Genomic DNA, 19,681 nt, shown 5'->3' on the forward strand with positions numbered 1-19,681 from the left:
CTGTGTGGCGTCCATTGCTGCTGTGGCACCATGTCTGTGTTGAGGCGCGGCCTTGGGACTGGTCTGAGTGGCATTGGGGCCGCTCTGCCAGTGGGTCATTCCCCCTGTGGGCACTGGTGTCGCGGCGGTGGTGGTCGCCGCCCAGTGCTACGCCATTTTATGCTAGGGACATTAATTTATGCTGAGAAGCAATTAGATCAAAATACAATTTGTGGATGTGTGACAATGTCTGTTTTCTCTACTTGAATAAATATTATATATATATATATATATATATATATATATATATATATATATATAAAATATTTATTCAAGTAGAGAAAACAGACATTGTCACACATCCACATATATATATAGTGCCCCTATCACTTAAAAAAAAAACTTTTGACATATTGGTTGGGGTCTGAGTGCAGTGACCCCCACTAATCATAAAAATGAGCGGGACAAAGCACTCCACAGAGATGTAAGCCGGGAAGCGAAGCGCTAAAGCACAAGCTTACCTGCTCATTCTCCTGATCAGTGGGGACCTCGGTGCCGAGAGCCCAACTGATCAAAACTTTTGACACCTCTCTCTCTCAAAACCTAACTGCACCGAATTTTGGTGTGCTTTTTGGCATAAAATTTAAGGAAAACTGTCAGCTTTCTCCCCCCCCCCCCTGCACTAACCAGCGGTACTGGCTGGTAGTGCAGGGGACACTGATCGGTTTCATGCTTACAGTGCCCGGATTCGCAGCGCCATTCTGCCGTAAACTTCAATTTTCTGTATATGCTAATGAGTTGCTAACTGGCATCGGCCGGGCTAACTGGCACTGACGTCAGTGCCGCCCAACTCATCAATATTTGTCCCCTCTCTCTTCATTACAGAGTGGGGAGAAGAGGGAGAGGCGGAGGGAGGGGAGGAATACTGATGAGTCGAGCGGCGCTATGGCACTGACGTCAGAGTACCAGTTAGCAACTCATTAGCATATACCGAAAATAGAAGATTACGGCAGAACTGCGCGGCGGATCTGGGCACTGTAAGCATGAAACTGATCAGCGTCCCCCGCACTACCAGCCAGTACCGCTGGTTAGTGCGGGGGGGGGGGGGGAGAAAGCTGACAGTTTTCCTTCAAGCCAATTAATTGATGTCGCAAACTGAGACTAGACAGTCTAAGGGTACGTTTACACGCGCGGATTTACAGCGTATTTTACGCTGCAAATCGGCTGGTGAAGGCCCGCTCTATGCTGGCTTTACATGCGGCAATACGCCCCTACCAGCAGACACAGTGCAGCGATGTGCAAGTCGCAGTATATTCGCACATCGCGGGAGCTCTCTGTCTAGCTCAGAGCAGGGAGAGCGGCCGCGATGTGCGAGTAAGCCGCGTACATCGCTGCACTGTGTCTGCTCGTAGCGGCGTATTGCCGCATGTAAAGCCAGCATAGAGCGGGGCCTTCACCAGCGGATCCGCAGCTAAATCCGCTGCGAACATCCGCGCGTGTGAACGTACCCTAAAGATGTGTTGAAGTTTCAAAGGCCTGAGACACGGTGATAAATCTGGTGCATTCTTTGACCATCTAATCGAAGTCTATACTGTCTAAGAAATGGACAGCTTTTATTCATTCCTAGATTGGTTTTTATTCCTATTTTAGATGCTTGGTTGTACTGCACATAGAGAAAAATCCGTATATCATAACAAAAGAAAATGAGAAAGAAAAAATGCAAGGCAGACATGTTGTATGCTTTAATAGTACAGATTAGAAACAATCGAGCAACACATTTAGTCGGGGATGAGCTGTAAGACGCCGGTTAATGTGACAAGTAACCACAATCCATGGACACCACTGATCTGACACACTGGGGAGAAGAGAAAGCAAATGGTTCATGCAACCCACCTGCTCTTTCTTCACCTTCTTCTTTGGCACGGAGTCCAAGGACTTCTCAGATTCTGATCGAGTCCGATTGGACCTTCTCTGGTGTTTCTTCTCAGAGGTTCCTAGTAAAAAGAAACTGTGTTGTGCATTAATCCATCAATGGGTCAAGTGCCTCTATGGACTGTAAAGGACCCACCTTTGGTAGAGAGAACCAAGAAATGGCAACTGTTTCTGTAAACCTGCCCCATTGCTCAGGGACTGACAAAAAGTCACCCAACCCAGAGCGTTCTATCTTCTAGATAGCAAGAATCTGCTCCTCAATATATAGGATTCATATGCCAATCATGTGTGTTAAGGAAGTGTTCTGGAGATGGCCACAAAATCTCAAAATTAGAGGAAAAAAATATAAAAAATATATAAAATATAAATTATCCTCAGTGGCTAGAAGAAAAAAAAAGAAACAAAACTAATACAAATGCAACATGAATCCACTGGATGTTGTCTATTTCTTAAATTGTAATAATCAAAAGACACTGGAATTAGTCAGGAGGGGCGGTAGTGATTTTCATTAAAGAGACCCAGAAGTGTAGAGAGCCTATCAGGCAATGCACTATGGCGGTGTTTCCCAACAAGGATGCCTCCAGCTGTTGCAAAACTACAACTCCCAGCATGCCCGGACAGCCTTTGGCTGTCCGGGCATGCTGGCAGTTATAGTTTTGCAACAGCTGGAGGCACCGTAGTCTATTTCTTAAACTGTAATAACCAAAAGACACTGGAATTAGTCAGGAGGTTGGGTACTCCAGTGGAAAACTTTTTTTTTTTTTTTTTTTAAACAACTGGTGCCAGAAAGTACAACAGGTTTGTAAATTACTTCTATATATTAAAAAAAATCTTAATCCTTCCAGTACTTATTAGCTGCTCAATACTACAGAGGAAATTATTTTCTTTTTGGAACACAGTGCTCTCTGCTGACATCTCTGTCCATTTTTAGAACTGTCCAGAGTAGGAGAAAATCCCCATAGCAAACATATGCTGTTCTGGTCAGTTCCTAAAATGAACAGAGATGTCAGCAGAGAGCACTGTGCTCGTGATGTCAGCAGAGAGCTCTGTGTTCCAAGAAGAAAACAATTTCCTCTGTAGTATTCAGCAGCTAATACGTACTGGAAGGATTAAGATTTTTTTTATAGAAGTAATTTACAAATCTGTTTCTGGCACCAGTTGATTTAAAAAAAGAAAAGTTTTCCACCGGAGTACCCCTTTGAAGAGACCCAGAAGTGTATGGAGCCTATAAGGCAATGCACTATGGCAGTGATTCCCAACCAGGGTGCCTCCAGCTGTTGCAAAACTACAACTCCCAGCATGCCCGGACAGCCGAAGGCTGTCCGGGCATGCTGGGAGTTGTAGTTTTGCAACAGCTGGAGGAACCCTGGTTGGGAAACACTTCAATATGGGAAAACGTATGCTGATTACCTCTCCTCCAGAAGGAAGAAACCTGTGACTCTGGTGCCATCCTGATACCAAGTTACTCTGTGCTCATCTGATCTACAGATCTTCTCTCCTGTATTGTTCAATGACTAACAGATTATCTTACCACTGTATACTGGTGGCACGCTACTTTGCTGGTACTGAAATCCTACGGGAATATGCCATGAGAATTTCAATGTGGAAAATATGCAGCAAATCCATCTAGTGTACATTAACCCTTAAAGGGGGGTACTCCGGTGGAAAAATATATATATATTTTTTAAATGAACTGGTGCCAGAATGTTAAACAGATTTGTAAATGATTTCTATTAAATTTTTTTTACCCTTCCAGTACTTTTTAGCAGCTGTAGGCTACAGAGGAAATTCTTTTCTTTTTAAAATTCTTTTTGTCTTGTCCGCAGTGCTCTCTGCTGACACCTCTGTCCGTGTCAGGAACTGTCCAGAGCAGCATAGGTTTGCTATGGGGATTTTTTTCCTGCTCTGGACAGTTCCTGACACGGACAGAGGTGTCAGCAGAGAGCACTGTGGACAATACAAAAAAGAAATTCAAAAAGAAAAGAATTTCCTCTGTAGCATACAGCTGCTAATAAGTACTGGAAGGATAAAGATTTTTTTATAGAAGTTAAAGGGAACCAATCATCAGATTTTACCCTATATAACGCTTGGCAAAGCTTCTCATCTATTCCCGTTCTTCGGCCGGCAGCGACGCCCCCCTCCACGTGATTGACGGGCCGCGTCATCGTTCCGCTCACTGAACAGACGGAGCAGAGTGATGACGCGGCCTGTCAATCAAGTGGAGGGGGCGTCGCTGCCGGGCGAAGAACGGGAGTAGATGAGAAGAGCTCCCCGCCCCCAGGTGACTACTTACGGCGGCGGCGGTGACTAGTTTATAACTTCATATCTTCACCATCCCTGGGGGCAGGAGCATCCCCCGGGAATGGTGAAAATAAAGATTTTACCCTATATAACGGTTTGCCAAGCGTTATATAGGGTAAAATCTGATGATTGGTTCCCTTTAATTTAAAAAAAAAAAAAGGTTTTTCCACCGGAGTACCCCTTTAATCTTTAGGGAAAGTAGTGAAAAGGTTAGCATCCAACTCATCTGATCCTGGATTCTTTCAGGATCAGGGCCCTTACCTGCGGTCAGACATGATCTTTAACCCAGTGTTTCCCAACCACGGTGCCTCCAGATGTTGCAAAACTACAACTCCCAGCATGCCCGGACAGCCGACGGCTGTCCGGGCATGCTGGGAGTTGTAGTTTTGCAACACCTGGAGGCAACCTAGTTGGTAAACACTGCCCTAACCTGAGAATAGAGCTGGATTACCCACTTAATATATAACAAGGTATCAGACCTGACAGATTAGGACGTGACTATGAACTTACCAGGAAGTAGAAAAATTAAACAGAAAACTAATAAGTCAAATAAACAACAAAAAAAAAGTCAATTTGTGATGTAAGTTGTGGCAATTTATAAACCTGTAATGTTACCGTACAGAAGCCTTGTCTGAGATCAATGCATGCATACAATCATTTTATGGTGAATGGCAGAATAGATGCGGTCCATGGTAGATGTGGCACTTGTAATGAGATTGTATGACGTCGGTGGACCACGGGAGAACATATTCCTTAGGGTTGGGGGTCACACACAGTGTCTTTAATTAAGCCAGAAGTGAATTCAAAAGAAAGAGGAGATATAAAAGGAAGGATTAATACTTCTCCTTCCTACTAGATCCACTTCTTGCTTTCACTCCAAAATTGCATTGGCTTTTTTTCCCCGCCCCCCCCCCCAAAAAAAATGCTGTGTGTGTGAAACCCCCCCTTACTATTACAGTAATAATTGGTCTTACTGTAGTAACCTTTTATACCACGTATAGGAAACATGGGCAGGAATGGATCCCTTTCTGCTTGTCAGTCTTTCAGGTCCCTCCTTCATAGGACACAGAATTTCAGCTCTCAGCCAGTCGGAACCTTTTGTACACTTAGCCAGGTATGAGATCTCCAACCGGAATGGACGCATTACATTTATAGAGTAACGTAAAATAGGATTCCGTACACCGCCTACTTCTCTTAAGGGGGTTTTCTTATCAGAGAATAATGCGCCCCTCCCAGGGAAATGTAGTGTCAATAATATGAACGGCCTCTTTTCTGGTCCTGGGGACACGCTCTATGACATCCATATGGATAGAAGTGTAAGGCTGGGTTCACACCACGTTTTTGCAATACAGTTCCCGTATCAGGTTTTTGATGAAAAAAAACTGATTCCTCAAAACCGGACTAAACTGTATCAAAATGTGTGTATAAATTTCAACCCGTAAACAGTTTAAAAAAAAAAATGATGTCCGGTTGCATCCGTTTAAAAAAAACGTATACGTTTTTAACTTTTCACTCCATTATGAATAAAGTTTCACTTGTTTGATTGAAATTCCCCAAAAAAACTGTGCAAAGTCAAAAAACGCGTGGTGCAAACCGGATGGAACCGTACACACATATAAGGTTCTGTATGGTCCCCATGTTAAAAAAACAATGTATACGGTTTAATACGGTTCTGTACGGTTCTCATTGACAACCATGTTTAAAAAAAAAAAAAACGTATACGGTTTAATACGGTTTTTCACCCGGACCAAAAAACGTGTTAAGACTACGGTTTTGGGTATGGGTAAAAAAGCTGACAAAATCGTATAAAAGACGTAAAATGGACTAAACCGGATGATGCGTTTGACATACGGTTTACAATGTTAAGTCAATGTATACGGTTTTCTATACGGTTCCGTACGTATTTTTAACCTTGAAACCGTATACGGGAACTGTGTAGAAAAAACGTGGTGTGAATGCATCCTAACTCGTATACCACTGTTTCCCAACCTGGGTGCCTCCTGCTGTTGCAAAACTACAACTCCCAGCATGCCCGGACAGCCTTCGGCTGTCCGGGCATGCTGGGAGTTGTAGTTTTGCAACAGCTGGAGGCACCCAGGTTGGGAAACACTGTCGTATACAATAAGATACAGAGTGGAACTAATAACATAGCCCTGTGTCCCTACTTGTTGAAGCGTAGCTCCAGTGACCCTCTATGCACCTCAGGTGTAAATTTGCGTTCCTAAACTAAAATAAGAAACAAATGATCTGAACTATTGGATTCATTTACATCCATGTCAGTATAGGGCAGTGTTAAAAAGACTTGCACCTAAGATCAGGTGGGAAGATGTAGAGACATAGCTAAAATAATTTGACTTTTAAAAAGGTAATCGCAAGCTGTGAGGGAACCTGCTATCATGTGATCACAGCAGCCTCTGCAATACCTAAAGCGAGAGTAAGGGGAGGGGGACAAGTGACAAGTGCAAGCTCGTAGACAGGAGATTTATCAAAACTTGTGAAAAGGAAAAGTTGCCTAGTTTCCCATAGCAACCAATCAGATGGCTTCTTTCATTTTGCAGAGGCCTTGTTAAAAATGAAAGAAGCGATCTGATTGGTTGCTATGGGCAACTTTTCCTCTGGACAGGTTTTGATAAATCTCCCCCTATGACCGTGACCTGACAGCTCCTCAGTATCTGTCCAATGGATGATAATAGTAACTCCTTTCCTTATCAGTAAATTAGGAAGGACACAACCTGTTCAGCATTAAAGGGGTACTCCGGTGGAAAACCTTTTTTTTCTTTTTAATTTTTTTTTTAAACCAACTGGTGCCAGAAAGTTAAACAGATTTGTAAATTATGAAGAAAAGAATTGTGGAGCACTCACCAGGTCACTTCAGTCAGAGGCTTCTTTATTGAAAGTTCTTACAGGTTGCATGCAGGGGAGCAGGATGGTGTAGACGCGGGGGTACACCATCCTGCTCTCCCGCATGTAACCTGTAAGAATTTTCAATAAAGAAGCCTCTGACTGAAGTGACCTGGTGAGTGCTCCACAATTCTTTTCTTCCTATTGGATATCTGCTTACCTTTGTGTGGTAGCAACAAAGAGGTGTCAGGTACAACTTTTATAGGACTGTGTAAAGCAAGTGTGTTTTTATCCTGCATATGGTACAGCTCAGGGAAGGTGCCGAGACCATCGTTCTTGTGTTGGAGACTTGTAAATTACGTCTATTAAAAAAAAAAAATCTTAATCCTTCCAGCACTTGTTAGCTGCTGAATACAACAGAGGAAATTCTTTTCTTTTTGGAACACAGAGCTCTCTGCTGACATCACGAGCACAGTGCTCTCTGCTGACATCTCTGTCCATTTTAGGAACTGTCCAGAGCAGCCTATGTTTGCTTAGGGGATTTTCTCCTACTCTGGACAGTTCTTAAAATGGACAGAGATGTCAGCAGAGAGCACTGTGCTCGTGATGTCAGCAGAGAGCTCTGTGTTCCAAAAAGAAAAGAATTTCCTCTGTAGTATTCAGCAGCTAATAAGTATTAGAAGGATTAAGATTTTTTTTTTTTATTTTTTTTTTTATAGAAGTAATTAACAAATCTGTCTAACTTTTTGGTACCAGTTGATTTAAAAAAATATATATAAATAAATAAATAAAATAAAAAAGAGTTTTCCACCGGAGTACCCCTTTAAAGGGAAAGGTTTCAAAAAGGTTCTGCACATGAAGATCTTATTTTTCAAAGCAGGTTTAGACATATGCTATAAACCGTTTCATGTGATGGCCAATGCACTTAGATTTTATAGGACTTTGTACAGACCTGTATGTAGGCAGATGCTGTTTTGAGGGTCAGAGGTTGTGGGCAATGGAGGGTGTCGGGGATAGATCACTATTTGAGTTAAAAGTGTTTTATAGTAATATTAGCAAAAATCCAAATTTATACATGGTGTGCGCATATATCTATCTATCTATCTATCTATCTATATATATATATATATATATATGTGCGTGTTAAGTGTACAACATGGGCTCTCTGAAAGCTAACGTTTCAATGGACAGCAGTGATGGATGAAAGTAAAGCCATGTTCACATCTTGGACATGCGCCGACTCTATAGTTGGCAACGCAAACCCAAGCAGATTCCTCCGAAAGAATAAACAAAATCATGTTCTGTGAGTCGAGAATTAGATTTTCTGTGGCAGAATTTTCCATCGCGGGAATTCAGCAATTTGCACGGTGCAGCAGAATCCCATTGAAATCAATCGGGGACTGCTGCACCGGAATTTCTCAGCTTGAAAATTCCATAGTGTGAACGTATCCTTACACTAACCCGTTAGTGAACAATTAAAAGGGGGTCGTTTTCTGAACACATTCTATAATCCTTAATAGAAAAATCCTTTCCCTACTACCGTGTTTAGTATACCAATTCATAGGTCCACTAGATAAAAGCAGCACATCCATTGTGCAACATTGCTACATTTCTACTGCCTATACCAGTGTTTCCCAGCCAGGGTGCCTCCAGCTGTTGCAAAACTACAACTCCCAGCATGCCTGGACAGCCGAAGGCTGTCCGGGCATGCTGGGAGTTGTAGTTTTGCAACAGCTGGAGGCACCCTGGCTGGGAAACACTGGCCTATACAGTAGTCGGCCCTAAGCCCAGCTCCGTGTATTTCACTCTGTGTTCAGATCATAGAGTCTCTTTAAGATTGAAAAAAAAAAAAAAACAACATGATAAGGTGGGGTTTCTTTCTTTAAAGAGGTACTGGAAGACCTAGAAGACCATTTTCATTTTTTTTTAAATCAACTGGTGCCAGAAAGTTAAACAGATTTGTAAATTATTTCTATTTAAAAATCTTAATCCTTCCAGTACTTATTAGCTGCTGTATGCTCCAGATGAAGTTCTCTCTGCTGACACCTCTGTCCATGTCAGGAACTGTCCAGAGCAGGATAGTTTTGCTATGGGGATTTGCCCCTGCTCTTTACAGTTCCTAAAATGGACAATGGAAAGTGTCAGCAGAGAGCAGAAAGGAAATTCAAAAAGAAAAGAACTTCCTGTGGAGCATACAGCAGCTAATAAGTACTGGCCGGATTAAGATTTTTAAATAAAAGTAATTTACAAATCTGTTTAACTTTCTGGCACCAGTTGATTTAAAAAAAATAAAAATGTTTTCCAGTGGAGTACCCCTTTAAAGGGGTTATCCAGGAAAAACCTTTTTTTATATATATATATATCAACTGGCTCCAGAAAGTTAAACAGATTTGTAAATGACTTCTATTAAAAAATCTTAATCCTTTCAGTACTTATGAGCTGATGAAGTTAAGGTTGTTCTTTTCTGTCTAATCCTCTCTGATGACACCTGTCTCGGGAACCGCCCAGTTTAGATGAGGTTTGCTATGGGGATTTGCTTCTAAACTGGGTGGTTCCAGAGACAAGTGTCATCAGAGAGCACTTAGACAGAAAAGAACAACCTTAACTTCAGAAGCTCATAAGTACTGAAAGGATTAAGATTTTTTAATAGAAGTAATTTACAAATCTGTTTCACTTTCTGGAGCCAGTTGATATATATAAAAAAGTTTTTTCCTGGAATACCCCTTTAATATCTCTCAGTCTCACCACTACCTTAATGTTAGGACTAAAAGGCAGCCACAGCATGTCTAAATAATACCTCTCTATACTGAGCCGTGCTGTATGTATTCCATACCTGCTAAAAGTGTGCTGCAAGCTATTGTAAAAGAATCCGCTGTTGTCGGCCACGAATATTACAGCAGTATAAAAAAAAGACCTGCGGGCAGTAAAACACTTACAACAGAAAACCCACTGAACAATGCAAACGTCATGTTATGTTTGTATCGTTTATTGCACAAAAAGCAGCATATAACAAAAAATATGAAAGGGGTGACAGCGCAGTTCTGAGAGAATACTGATTTTTTTTTTTGGGGGGGGATGTCCTCTCTCCGTTTAATTAAGTTTATAGGTCTTGGCGGAGGGCTCAACAGTCTCTTCCCCCCTCCCCCTTTCACTTTGGCAGTAGGGAGGTGAATGTTAGGGGCAGACACGTGCAGTTTGCCTACCTGTGGCCCCCGATGAGGTTTCGGGAGCAGGCGTGTGTTGTGCTGACATTTTCTCCGCCTTCAAATTGGGGGAGGGTACAGACGTCTTTTCTGGAGCTTTGACTGTGATTTCTGTCTTGTTGCCAACTCCCTTGAAAATAAACATATAAAAGATTACGATGGGTCACATGAGCAAAAAAACTCCTTCACACTTCTCTTCTGATGTCTTTGCAATACAGTTCCCGTATCAGGTTTTTGATGAAAAACGGATTCCTCAAAACCTGACTAAACTGTATCAAAACGTGTGTACAAATTTTAATCCGTATACGGTCTGAAAAATGATGTCCGGTTGCATCAGTTTTTAAGAAAAAAACGTATACGTTTTTAACTTTTCATTCCATTATGAATAAAGTTTCACTTGTTTGATTGAAATTCAGAAAAATAATATGCAAAGTCAAAAACCGTATGGTGCAAACTGGATGGAACAGTACGCACATACGGTTCTGTAAGGTTCCCATTGACTCCCATGTTTTAAAAAAATAAATTAATAAAAACTGTATACATTTCAATATGGTTTTTCACCCGGACCAAAAACTGCGGTAGGCTACGGTTTTGAGTACAGAAAAAAAAAAACTGACAAAACTGTACAGGATGCAAAACGGACACAACCTGATGCATCTTTTGGCAAATGGTTTTCAATGGAGAGTCAATGCATACGGTTTTCAATACGATTTTCAATACGGTTCCGTACGGTTTTCAAAGTGAAAACGTATACAGGAACTGTATAGCAAAAACGTGGTGTGATCCCAGCCTTAGTGTGGTCCGGGTTTGCGTGGATTTGTGACTTTTGAGAGCCATTTGAGCTACATATTTACGCCTTTTCAAAAAACCGCTTATAGTAAATTTGTGACTAATACACTTTCCTGACTAAATAGTCGTCACATAAAATACTTTGCTTTCTCGTCTATTACGATTGCTGCGCAACTTTAGAGTAAAAGGTCACTGCGCAAAACTTTTGCAACAAATATTGTACATGTGAAGAAACTCAATGGATTCTTGCCGCCTTTCTTACCTTGAAGTGTCCCCTGGCAGGCAGTGAGTGACTAGAGCAGTGTTTGGCTGTAAAAGACACATACTTAAAGGGGTACTCCACCCCTAGACATCTTATCCCCTATGCAAAAGAATAGGGGATATGATGTCTGATCATGGGGGTCCCACCCCTGGGGGACCCTCGCGATCTCGGCTGCTGCACTCCAGACATCCAAACTTTGCTCCATTCCGGATTTCTGGTGATGCGGGGCGGAGGCTCGTGATGTCACGGCCATGCCCCCTCAATGCAAGTCTATGGGGGCATGATTTGTATTGAGGGGGCGTGGCGGTGACATCATGAGTGGGGTGCGGCCGTGACGTCACGAGCCTCTAGCGCAGAACCAGGCGCTCTAAACAAACGCTGGGTTCAGCACAGAGATTGTGGGGGTCCCACGCTGCTGGATAGGGGATAAGATGTCTAGGGGCGGAGTAGGGGTACTCTGGTGGAAAACGTTTTTTTTTTTATTTATTTTTTTAAATCAACTGGTGCGAGAAAGTTAAACAGATTTGTAAATGACTTGTATTAAAAAATCTTAATCCTTCCAGTACTTATTAGCAGCTGAATACTACAGAGGAATTTTTTTTTCTTTTTGGAACACAGAGGTCTCTGCTGACATCATGACCACAGTGCTCTCTGCTGACATCTCTGTCCATTTTTAGGAACTGTCCAGAGCAGCATATGTTTGCTATGGGGATTTTCTCCTACTCTGGACAGTTCTTAAAATGGACAGAGATGTCAGCAGAGAGCACTGTGCTTGTGAGGTCAGCAGAGAGCTCTGTGTTCCAAAAAGAAAAGAGTTTCCTCTTTAGTATTCATCAGCTAATAAGTACTAGAAGGATTAAGGTTTTTTTAATAGAAGTAATTTACAAATGTGTTTAACTTTCTGGCACCAGTTGATTTAAAAAATAAATAAACAAAATAAAAAAGTTTGCCACCGGAGTACCCCTTTAAGCAATGGCAGCAGACACCTGAAGCATGCAATGGCCCTAGGGCCTTTCTTTTTTACCAATAGCCAAAGTGGCAACATCCCTTACCTACAAAGTGTTCTTTATAGTGGAGTGCATTAGTACCCGGGACTTATATTAAAGTTATGTTAAGAAATCAGCCCAGCAACACATTTTTACTGCGCCCTCCTACCCGACTGTCTATAAGACGCTGCACTTCTCAAGGGGGGAGATTTATCAAAACCTGTGCAGAGGAAAAGCTGTCCAGTTGCCCATAGCAACCAATCAGATCGCTTCTTTCATTTTTAACAAGGCCTCTGCAAAATGAAAGAAGTGATCTGATTGGTTGCTATGGGCAACTGGGCAACTTTTCCTCTGCACAGGTTTTGATAAATCTCCCCCCTCCTGTATAGGTTGTACTTCGCCTTCTGAGCAGCCACACTCACACTCACACTCATACTCACAGGACAGTCTTATTTTGTCAGGGTGACTTCCGAGGCAGGGATACGTCTGCAAAAATGTCATTACGTTTGAGTCATTTTCAAAGTGTCTTCAAGTTTTCCCTTGGTGTCAAACGTGCCAAAGAAAAATCCAGAAAATGACCCAAAAAACAGTCACTAACCAACTACAATTGAGCCATTGAAGTCCATAATCCCTGTGCCTCTTCAAGCATAGGTGCCACTTTGACATTCTGCTGGAAGGCACAAAGTTGGTGTGAACACAAACTTAGGTTAGGCTGGGTTCACACCACGTTTTGTTAAATACGGTCTCTGTATACGGCTGGGAGGAGGGGGCGGGGCTTAATCGCGGCGCCCGCACTCAGCCGTATTCGGGAACCGTATTTAATGCATGTCTATGAGCCGAACGGAGTGAACCGCAGCCTCCGGTCGGCTTCGTTTTTGGCCGTATGCGGTTTCCCGACCGTAGGCAAAAACGCGGTTGACCACGTTTTTGCCTGCGGTCGGGAAACCGCATACGGCCGAAAACGAAGCCGACCGGAGGCTGTGGTTCACTCCGTTCGGCTCATAGACATACATTAAATACGGTTCCCGAATACGGCTGAGTGCGGGTGCCGTGATTAAGCCCCGCCCCCCCCTCCTCCCAGCCGTACACGGGGACCGTATTTAACAAAACGTGGTGTGAACCCAGCCTAACAGTGAATTTGTAGGATTTTTATTTTTTTGAAAGTGTGAGGGAATATCTTGGTTGAACCTGATGGATGTCTTTTTTCAACCATACTATGTAACGCCCCCTTACTCGCAATGGGGAAACAGTGAGCCGCAGTTCCCGAGTCCCCACCTGAAAACAGGAAAGAAAATGGAATAAAAAATCTAACATATCCCTAACTAGGAAAATAATAAAACAGAAGACCTGGTCTGGAGAAATCCAGACCATGTCCACCTCCTTTAGACACTAAGCTTAAAACTGATTAGCTCAGGGCCTGGAGGCGGGTATATGCTGCTGGGAGGAGCCGACTTCTTTGTTGCCATAGCGTCAAGCCTCCTAGAGACAGCAGCATACACCCCCGGTCTGTGTCCCCCAATGGAGCCGATAGAGAAAAACAGATATACTGCTACTATTTTTATTTTTTTTATCTTATAAAGCAGTGGTCTCCAACCTGCGGACCTCCAGATGTTGCTAAACTACAACTCCCAGCATGCCCGGACGGCTGGGAGTTGTAGTTTTGCAACATCTGGAGGTCCACAGGTTGGAGACCATTGTTATAAAGTGTTCCCTGTAAAGATTGATAGAAACTCTTATTATAATGCTGCCTAAGGCGAGGTTCACATTGCCATTGTGCTCTGACCCGTTCGGCTCATTTTTTTTTTTTTTTTGCACTGAACGGACCTAAACAGGACCGGAGCACAACTGACAGCAGCGGGTCCCGACGGATCCCTTTGACTTAAAAGGGTATTCCAGGAAAAAACTTTTTTTTATATCAACTGGCTCCAGAAAGTTAAACAGATTTGTAATTCACTTCTATTAAAAAATCTTAATCCTTTCCATAATTATCAGCTGCTGAAGTTGAGTTGTTGTTCTCTGTCTGGCCACAGTGCTCCCTGCTGACATCTCTGCTTGTCTCGGGAACTGCACAGAGTAGAAGAGGTTTGCTAGGGGGATTTGCTTCTAAAGTGGGCGTTTCCCGAGACACGTGTCATCAGAGAGCACTTAGACAGAAAAGAACAACTCAACTTCAGCAGCTCATAAGTACTGAAAGGATTAAGATTTTTTTTAATAGAAGAAATTAAAAAATCTGCTTAACTCTCTGGAGCCAGTTGATCTATAAAAAAAAAGTTTTTTCCTGGATAACCCCTTTAAATGGGCACTGTCACCAACTTTATTTTTTGATATGTTGTAGTACTTATGTTCTACAACATATCTCTAATATACTTTTATTATTATTTTTTTTTCATTAAAAAGGTTTAATTTACATTTAAAAACCGGCCACTGAAAAAGGACTGATTTTGGAGTGGCAATCAGTCCTTTTTCAGTTAGGCTGCACTCGCTCCCTGCCTGTCAATCAGACAGGCGGGAGCGAGCGCATTGGCTCCCCGGCCACTGGCTGGGCTGGGGGGCCACTCCTCCCGCACAATGCCGCCGCCGCCTCGTTGCCGTCGCTGTCCCTGCACGCCCGCTGCCGGACTCTGCAGTAACTGCAAATGTAATGAGGGAACGGGGTATGCGGGGAGGGCGTGGCGGGGGGGGAGGAGGTAAACGGGCTAGTGCCTTAGCGGCGGGGGGGGGGTGGAGGGGGGGTAAGCAAACAAATAAATAAAAAAGAACATGCACAATTTTTTCTCCACTAAACGAATGTCGTTCCGATGAACTAGAATACGAAGCTACATATACCGGGAGCACGATGTCAATGTGAAAAGCCCTGACCAACCACAAAACAAATGACACCTGTTTAGGTCTCTATTCTCCCCCAGGCTCATCGTGCTGAAGGGCGATGACATTACTTATCACCGAGCCACAACCCTGCGGACAGGGGAGGAAGGGGAATAGACGACTGTATGATAATAGCAATAAATCCTGTCCAGGGGATCTCAGTGACAGCTCTACATGGCACAGAATGACAAGGATCTGCAGTTGTCTCCTGAAGCATGGAAGTCCTGTTATGTAATGGGACAAGCAATCTCCAGCTTGTTAACACCTTAACAACCAGAGTGTTTTTGGTCCTAAACCCCCAGACACGTTTAAAACAAGTCTGTGCACAAAATAGTTTAACAGCTCTATTTTTTTTAGTTTATTTCTTGGGCTACCAAAATAAATTTAGATATTAAGTTTAATCCCCATACAAAGGCTGTATGTCTCTGTTTTTTTGTTTTTGTTTTTCAGCTGATTACAATAATAAACTTCTGTAATTGGCTGAAGAAAAAGATGAAAATAAAATACAGACTACTGTATGCAATAGAAGAAAAGCAAATCCTTGGCACTGCTGTAGTCTCTTAATTGGTGTCCCACTGTTTGTAGCGTGCGGTAGTATGTACTACTGATGTGTAGTGTCCTGCATGTTGGCGGTGCTCGCGTATAAAGTAGGATAATCAATTCCCAAATGCAAGATAAGAAGAACGGAGCACTCACCCAGGATAATGCAGTAGAAACGTCTTGTCTTTAGTCAAGAGTACATCAGGTACCGGAGCGATACGGGAGAGCGGACAGGTGCTGTGGCGTGGGGGGGTAGGGCAACGGACCGTATTCGCGCAAAAGTGCGCTTCCTCAGGCCCCTCAAGGGGCCTGAGGAAGCGCACTTTTGCGCGAATACGGTCTGGTACCTGATGTACACTTGAATAAAGACAAGACGTTTTCACTGCATTATCCTGGGTGAGTGCTCCGTTCTTCTTATCTTGCATTTGTGAATAAAATACAGACTATTTTTACTGTGTGTGTGTGAACATGACCTCAAAATGGGCTTTCCATTTTGTTTTGGTCATTTGTATATGTAATATGTTTAGTCTTGGGTAATCTGGGGAAACTTTGACTGGGTAGGCATGGAAATTTAATTTTTCTGTTTGTGATATTGATGAGGTAGTAGGTGCTTGGCTTCAAGGGGACCCGGCTCACAGCGCTGATCGACCAGACAGAAGAATGTGCTTAATAGAGGATTTATTGACCAGAATGCAACGCGTTTCGCTGCACATGCGCAGCTTCCTGTAAAAATAGAATACTTTATTTCTTCATATTAAAATCGCAAGCAGTCGATGGGGAATAGATGGTCTGAACACAGCATCAGCCAAAGCTGAGCGGGGAGATGGTAGGCAACAGTTTCACAATCAATCACCCGCTTCCTCCGGCCTTCCGACCACTACAAGAGGACACACAGAGCTACAGTCTGCCGTCGTGTGAATGATGGCAGCGCATCCGCAGCGTCAAATACGCTGCGTATGTGCTGTGTGACCCTACCCTAAAGGCGTTGTGCAAGAATTGAGACAAAAAATGCAGCTGCTTTCTTCTGTAAACAGCGCCACACCAGTCCACAAGTGTAGTATTGCAAATCAGACCCAATAACAATAACATTAATAGAACCAAGATTCAACACTAGACACAACCTGTGAACACATGTGGCGTTCTTTTTGGAATATATTTCTAATATACCATATTTTTCTAATTTTGGACACCATACACCAGTGTTTCCCAACCATGGTGCCTCCAGTTGTCACAAAACTACAACTCCCAGCATGCCTGGACAGCCGAAGTCTGCTGGGAGTTGTATTTTTATGACAGTTGGAGGCACCCTGGTTGGGAAACACTGCCTATAATTTGTAAGGGTTCAGAGATGAAGCTACACCATAAATCACCTGTATACGAATTAGTCCTCTAGGACATCTCAAATAATCATTACCCCAATTCATATTTATGGACATTTATCAACGGGTTTAGTCAGGTTTTCTTTACTATAACTGTCGCAAAATTGTCGCAACTGCGACTACGTGTGTTTTCGTGCGACAATTTGCATGAAGAACAAGAAAAGCAAGAAAATTCAAACTTGCTTACGTAGTAAATTTTTCAAAATGGATTTGCTTTAGTCCGGTATTTATCAACTGCGACAGTCGCAACTGCGCCAAAAAAAAGTGGCAACAAGGTTAAAAATTGACTAAATTTACTCCAGCTCAAACATGGAGTAAAAAAAGCTACTACCAAAGTAAAAAAGGAAAAATTGCTTACGTGAAAGAAAATTATCAACAGGCTGAAACCAGTTGATAAATAATTGTCGCACATAAGCAAAAAAAAAAGTAAGGAAAAAATTACTAAAAAAAAGAATACATAAGCAAACATTGATAAATGTCCCTCATTAACATAACTATGTCCACTCGGCCTAAGAATAAGTACTAAGTACTCTACCTGTAAACATTATACACCAAAAAGAAATGTAGAGCTTACACTTAGATATATCTATAACAATACAATTTTATTAAACATCATTAAAATACAAATGAGATTTCACAAACAGGATTTACCAATGTACAAACATGGAGCATAGGGCCCAGTATTATTGCATTATAAAGCCGCATACCAAATATATAACTGGATGTTCACAAGAACATGATGTATTCAGCAACATATGGTTTGGTGCTTTATAATGCAATAATACTGGACCCTAAGCTCCATGTTTGTACAGTAACCCCTCGAGATACAATGGCCTCGACATACCTTATTTTCAACATACGATGGCCTGTTAGAGGCCATAGTATCTTGAAGGCAGTATCGACATACGATACTTTTTGCGATTGCGGGGGGGGGGGGGGGGGGCGATCCACTGTGGAGGTATTACCTCTGCTTCCATGCTGGCTGCTGTGCTCTGAATGATAAAGCCTGGCAGGACCAGGCTTTATCATTCGAGCGCAGAGCACACAGATCAATATGGTTCTATGAAACCACATTGATCTGTATGAGGAACCCAATGATTCCTCCTAAAAGTGTAAAAAAAAAAAAAAGTTTAAAAACACACATTAACCCCTTTCTTATTAAAAGTTTAAATCACCCCCTTTTCCCAAATTCCATATAATTCCATATGGTTGCGTGCGTAAATGTCCGACCTATAAAAGCATATCATTAATTAAACCGCACGGTCAATGGCGTACATGCAAAAAAATTCCAAAGTCCAAAATAGCGTATTTTTGGTCACTTTTTATACCATTAAAAAAGTTTATAAAAAGTGATCAAAAAGTCCGAACAAAACAAAAATGGTACCGATAAAACTTTAGATCACGACTCAGGAACCAATTACCAGTTTTCCATAGAGATATGAACTCAACATATGATGGTCTCGGGGCTCCGGAACCAATTACCAGTTTTCCATAGACATATGTACTCAACATATCATGGTTTCAACATACAATGGTACTCCTGGAACCAATTACCATCATATGTTGAGGGACCACTGTATATTGGTATATCCTGTTTGTGAAATCTCATTTGTATTTTGATGATGTTTAATACAATTGGATTTTAATAGATATATCCAAGTGTAAGCTTTACATTCTTTTTGGTGTATAACCATAAATTACCTACCTAGAGGTCCTTGTCCAAGGTTGTATATCAGCGCCCACACACATTACATAGTAGCAAATCCAAGCTAAGACACTAACAGAATAAACGCTGTTTTCTACCATATAGGACCCTTATTGGAACATTACACATTGTCTTATATTCCATCAGAGATGTGATGTTTTACCTTGGTTGTGTATATGAACTGTTCAAAACCATCAGAAGATGCATTGTGGAGAGCGAGGACATTTTCGATTTTCACCACGGGTGACATGTTGCACTTCTGAAGGTCAATTGTGCCCTTGTGTAATAGGACTGAGGCAGGAAGAGACTTGCGGGCGGCGGCCGTCTTCCATGGTATCTTTGCTGGAGGGGGCTGGGACGGGGGCGGCGTTGGCTCTTCTTCTTGAACCTGTTTCCTCTGGCTCTGCCTCCGAGTTTCAGGTACTGAGTCTTTATTGTCCTTGGATGAAGGTGACTGTAAAGGAGCAGAGTGCTTCGAAGGAGGAGAGGAGACTTCTTTAGGACGGGCAGGTTCTGCCTCACTACTAGACGTGGACCTCCGACTCCTCTTGCTACTGGCGGCGGCGGCTGCTCCTGCTGCTTTTTTGGGTTCCGGAGAGGTCTCTGGGTCTACATAGATGAAGGTGTACTGTTCTATCCTTTCCTCCCGAGTCATCCGCAGGGCTTTCTCTGCATGAGCAATGCCGATCTCCCACTGTATTCGCTCCTTTTGAGGGCGAGGTTTCCGCATCTAGAATGAAAATAGGACAGTAAAATATATGAAGCGGTGCACTTCAATCTTCACGTCTAGTTTTTATTTGCTGCACCTAATTATCAAAAAAAGAAAAAAAAAAGAAAGAAAAAAAACAAATCACATAGTCAAGCTCCCTACAGGTACTAAAAAGTACACAAAAATTATT

The 19,681-nt window shown here is 42.4% G+C and overlaps 1 protein-coding gene across 7 annotated transcripts in view; it reads right to left on the minus strand.

The window, feature by feature from the left end:
- Positions 1-19,681, minus strand: part of NSD3 (nuclear receptor binding SET domain protein 3) — a 170,540-nt gene that overhangs the window by 83,715 nt on the left and 67,144 nt on the right. For all 7 annotated transcript variants that reach the window (XM_056570934.1, XM_056570939.1, XM_056570938.1 and 4 more), the window contains exons 5-7: positions 18,946-19,512; positions 10,257-10,386; positions 1,873-1,973 (exon numbers count right to left, since the gene is read on the minus strand). In XM_056570934.1, the coding sequence (XP_056426909.1) occupies positions 1,873-1,973; positions 10,257-10,386; positions 18,946-19,512 (798 nt within the window). The remainder of the gene's footprint in view (positions 1-1,872; positions 1,974-10,256; positions 10,387-18,945; positions 19,513-19,681) is intronic.

This window comes from Hyla sarda, chromosome 4 (genome assembly GCF_029499605.1).
Source record: "Hyla sarda isolate aHylSar1 chromosome 4, aHylSar1.hap1, whole genome shotgun sequence".
Lineage (NCBI taxonomy): Eukaryota > Metazoa > Chordata > Amphibia > Anura > Hylidae > Hyla > Hyla sarda.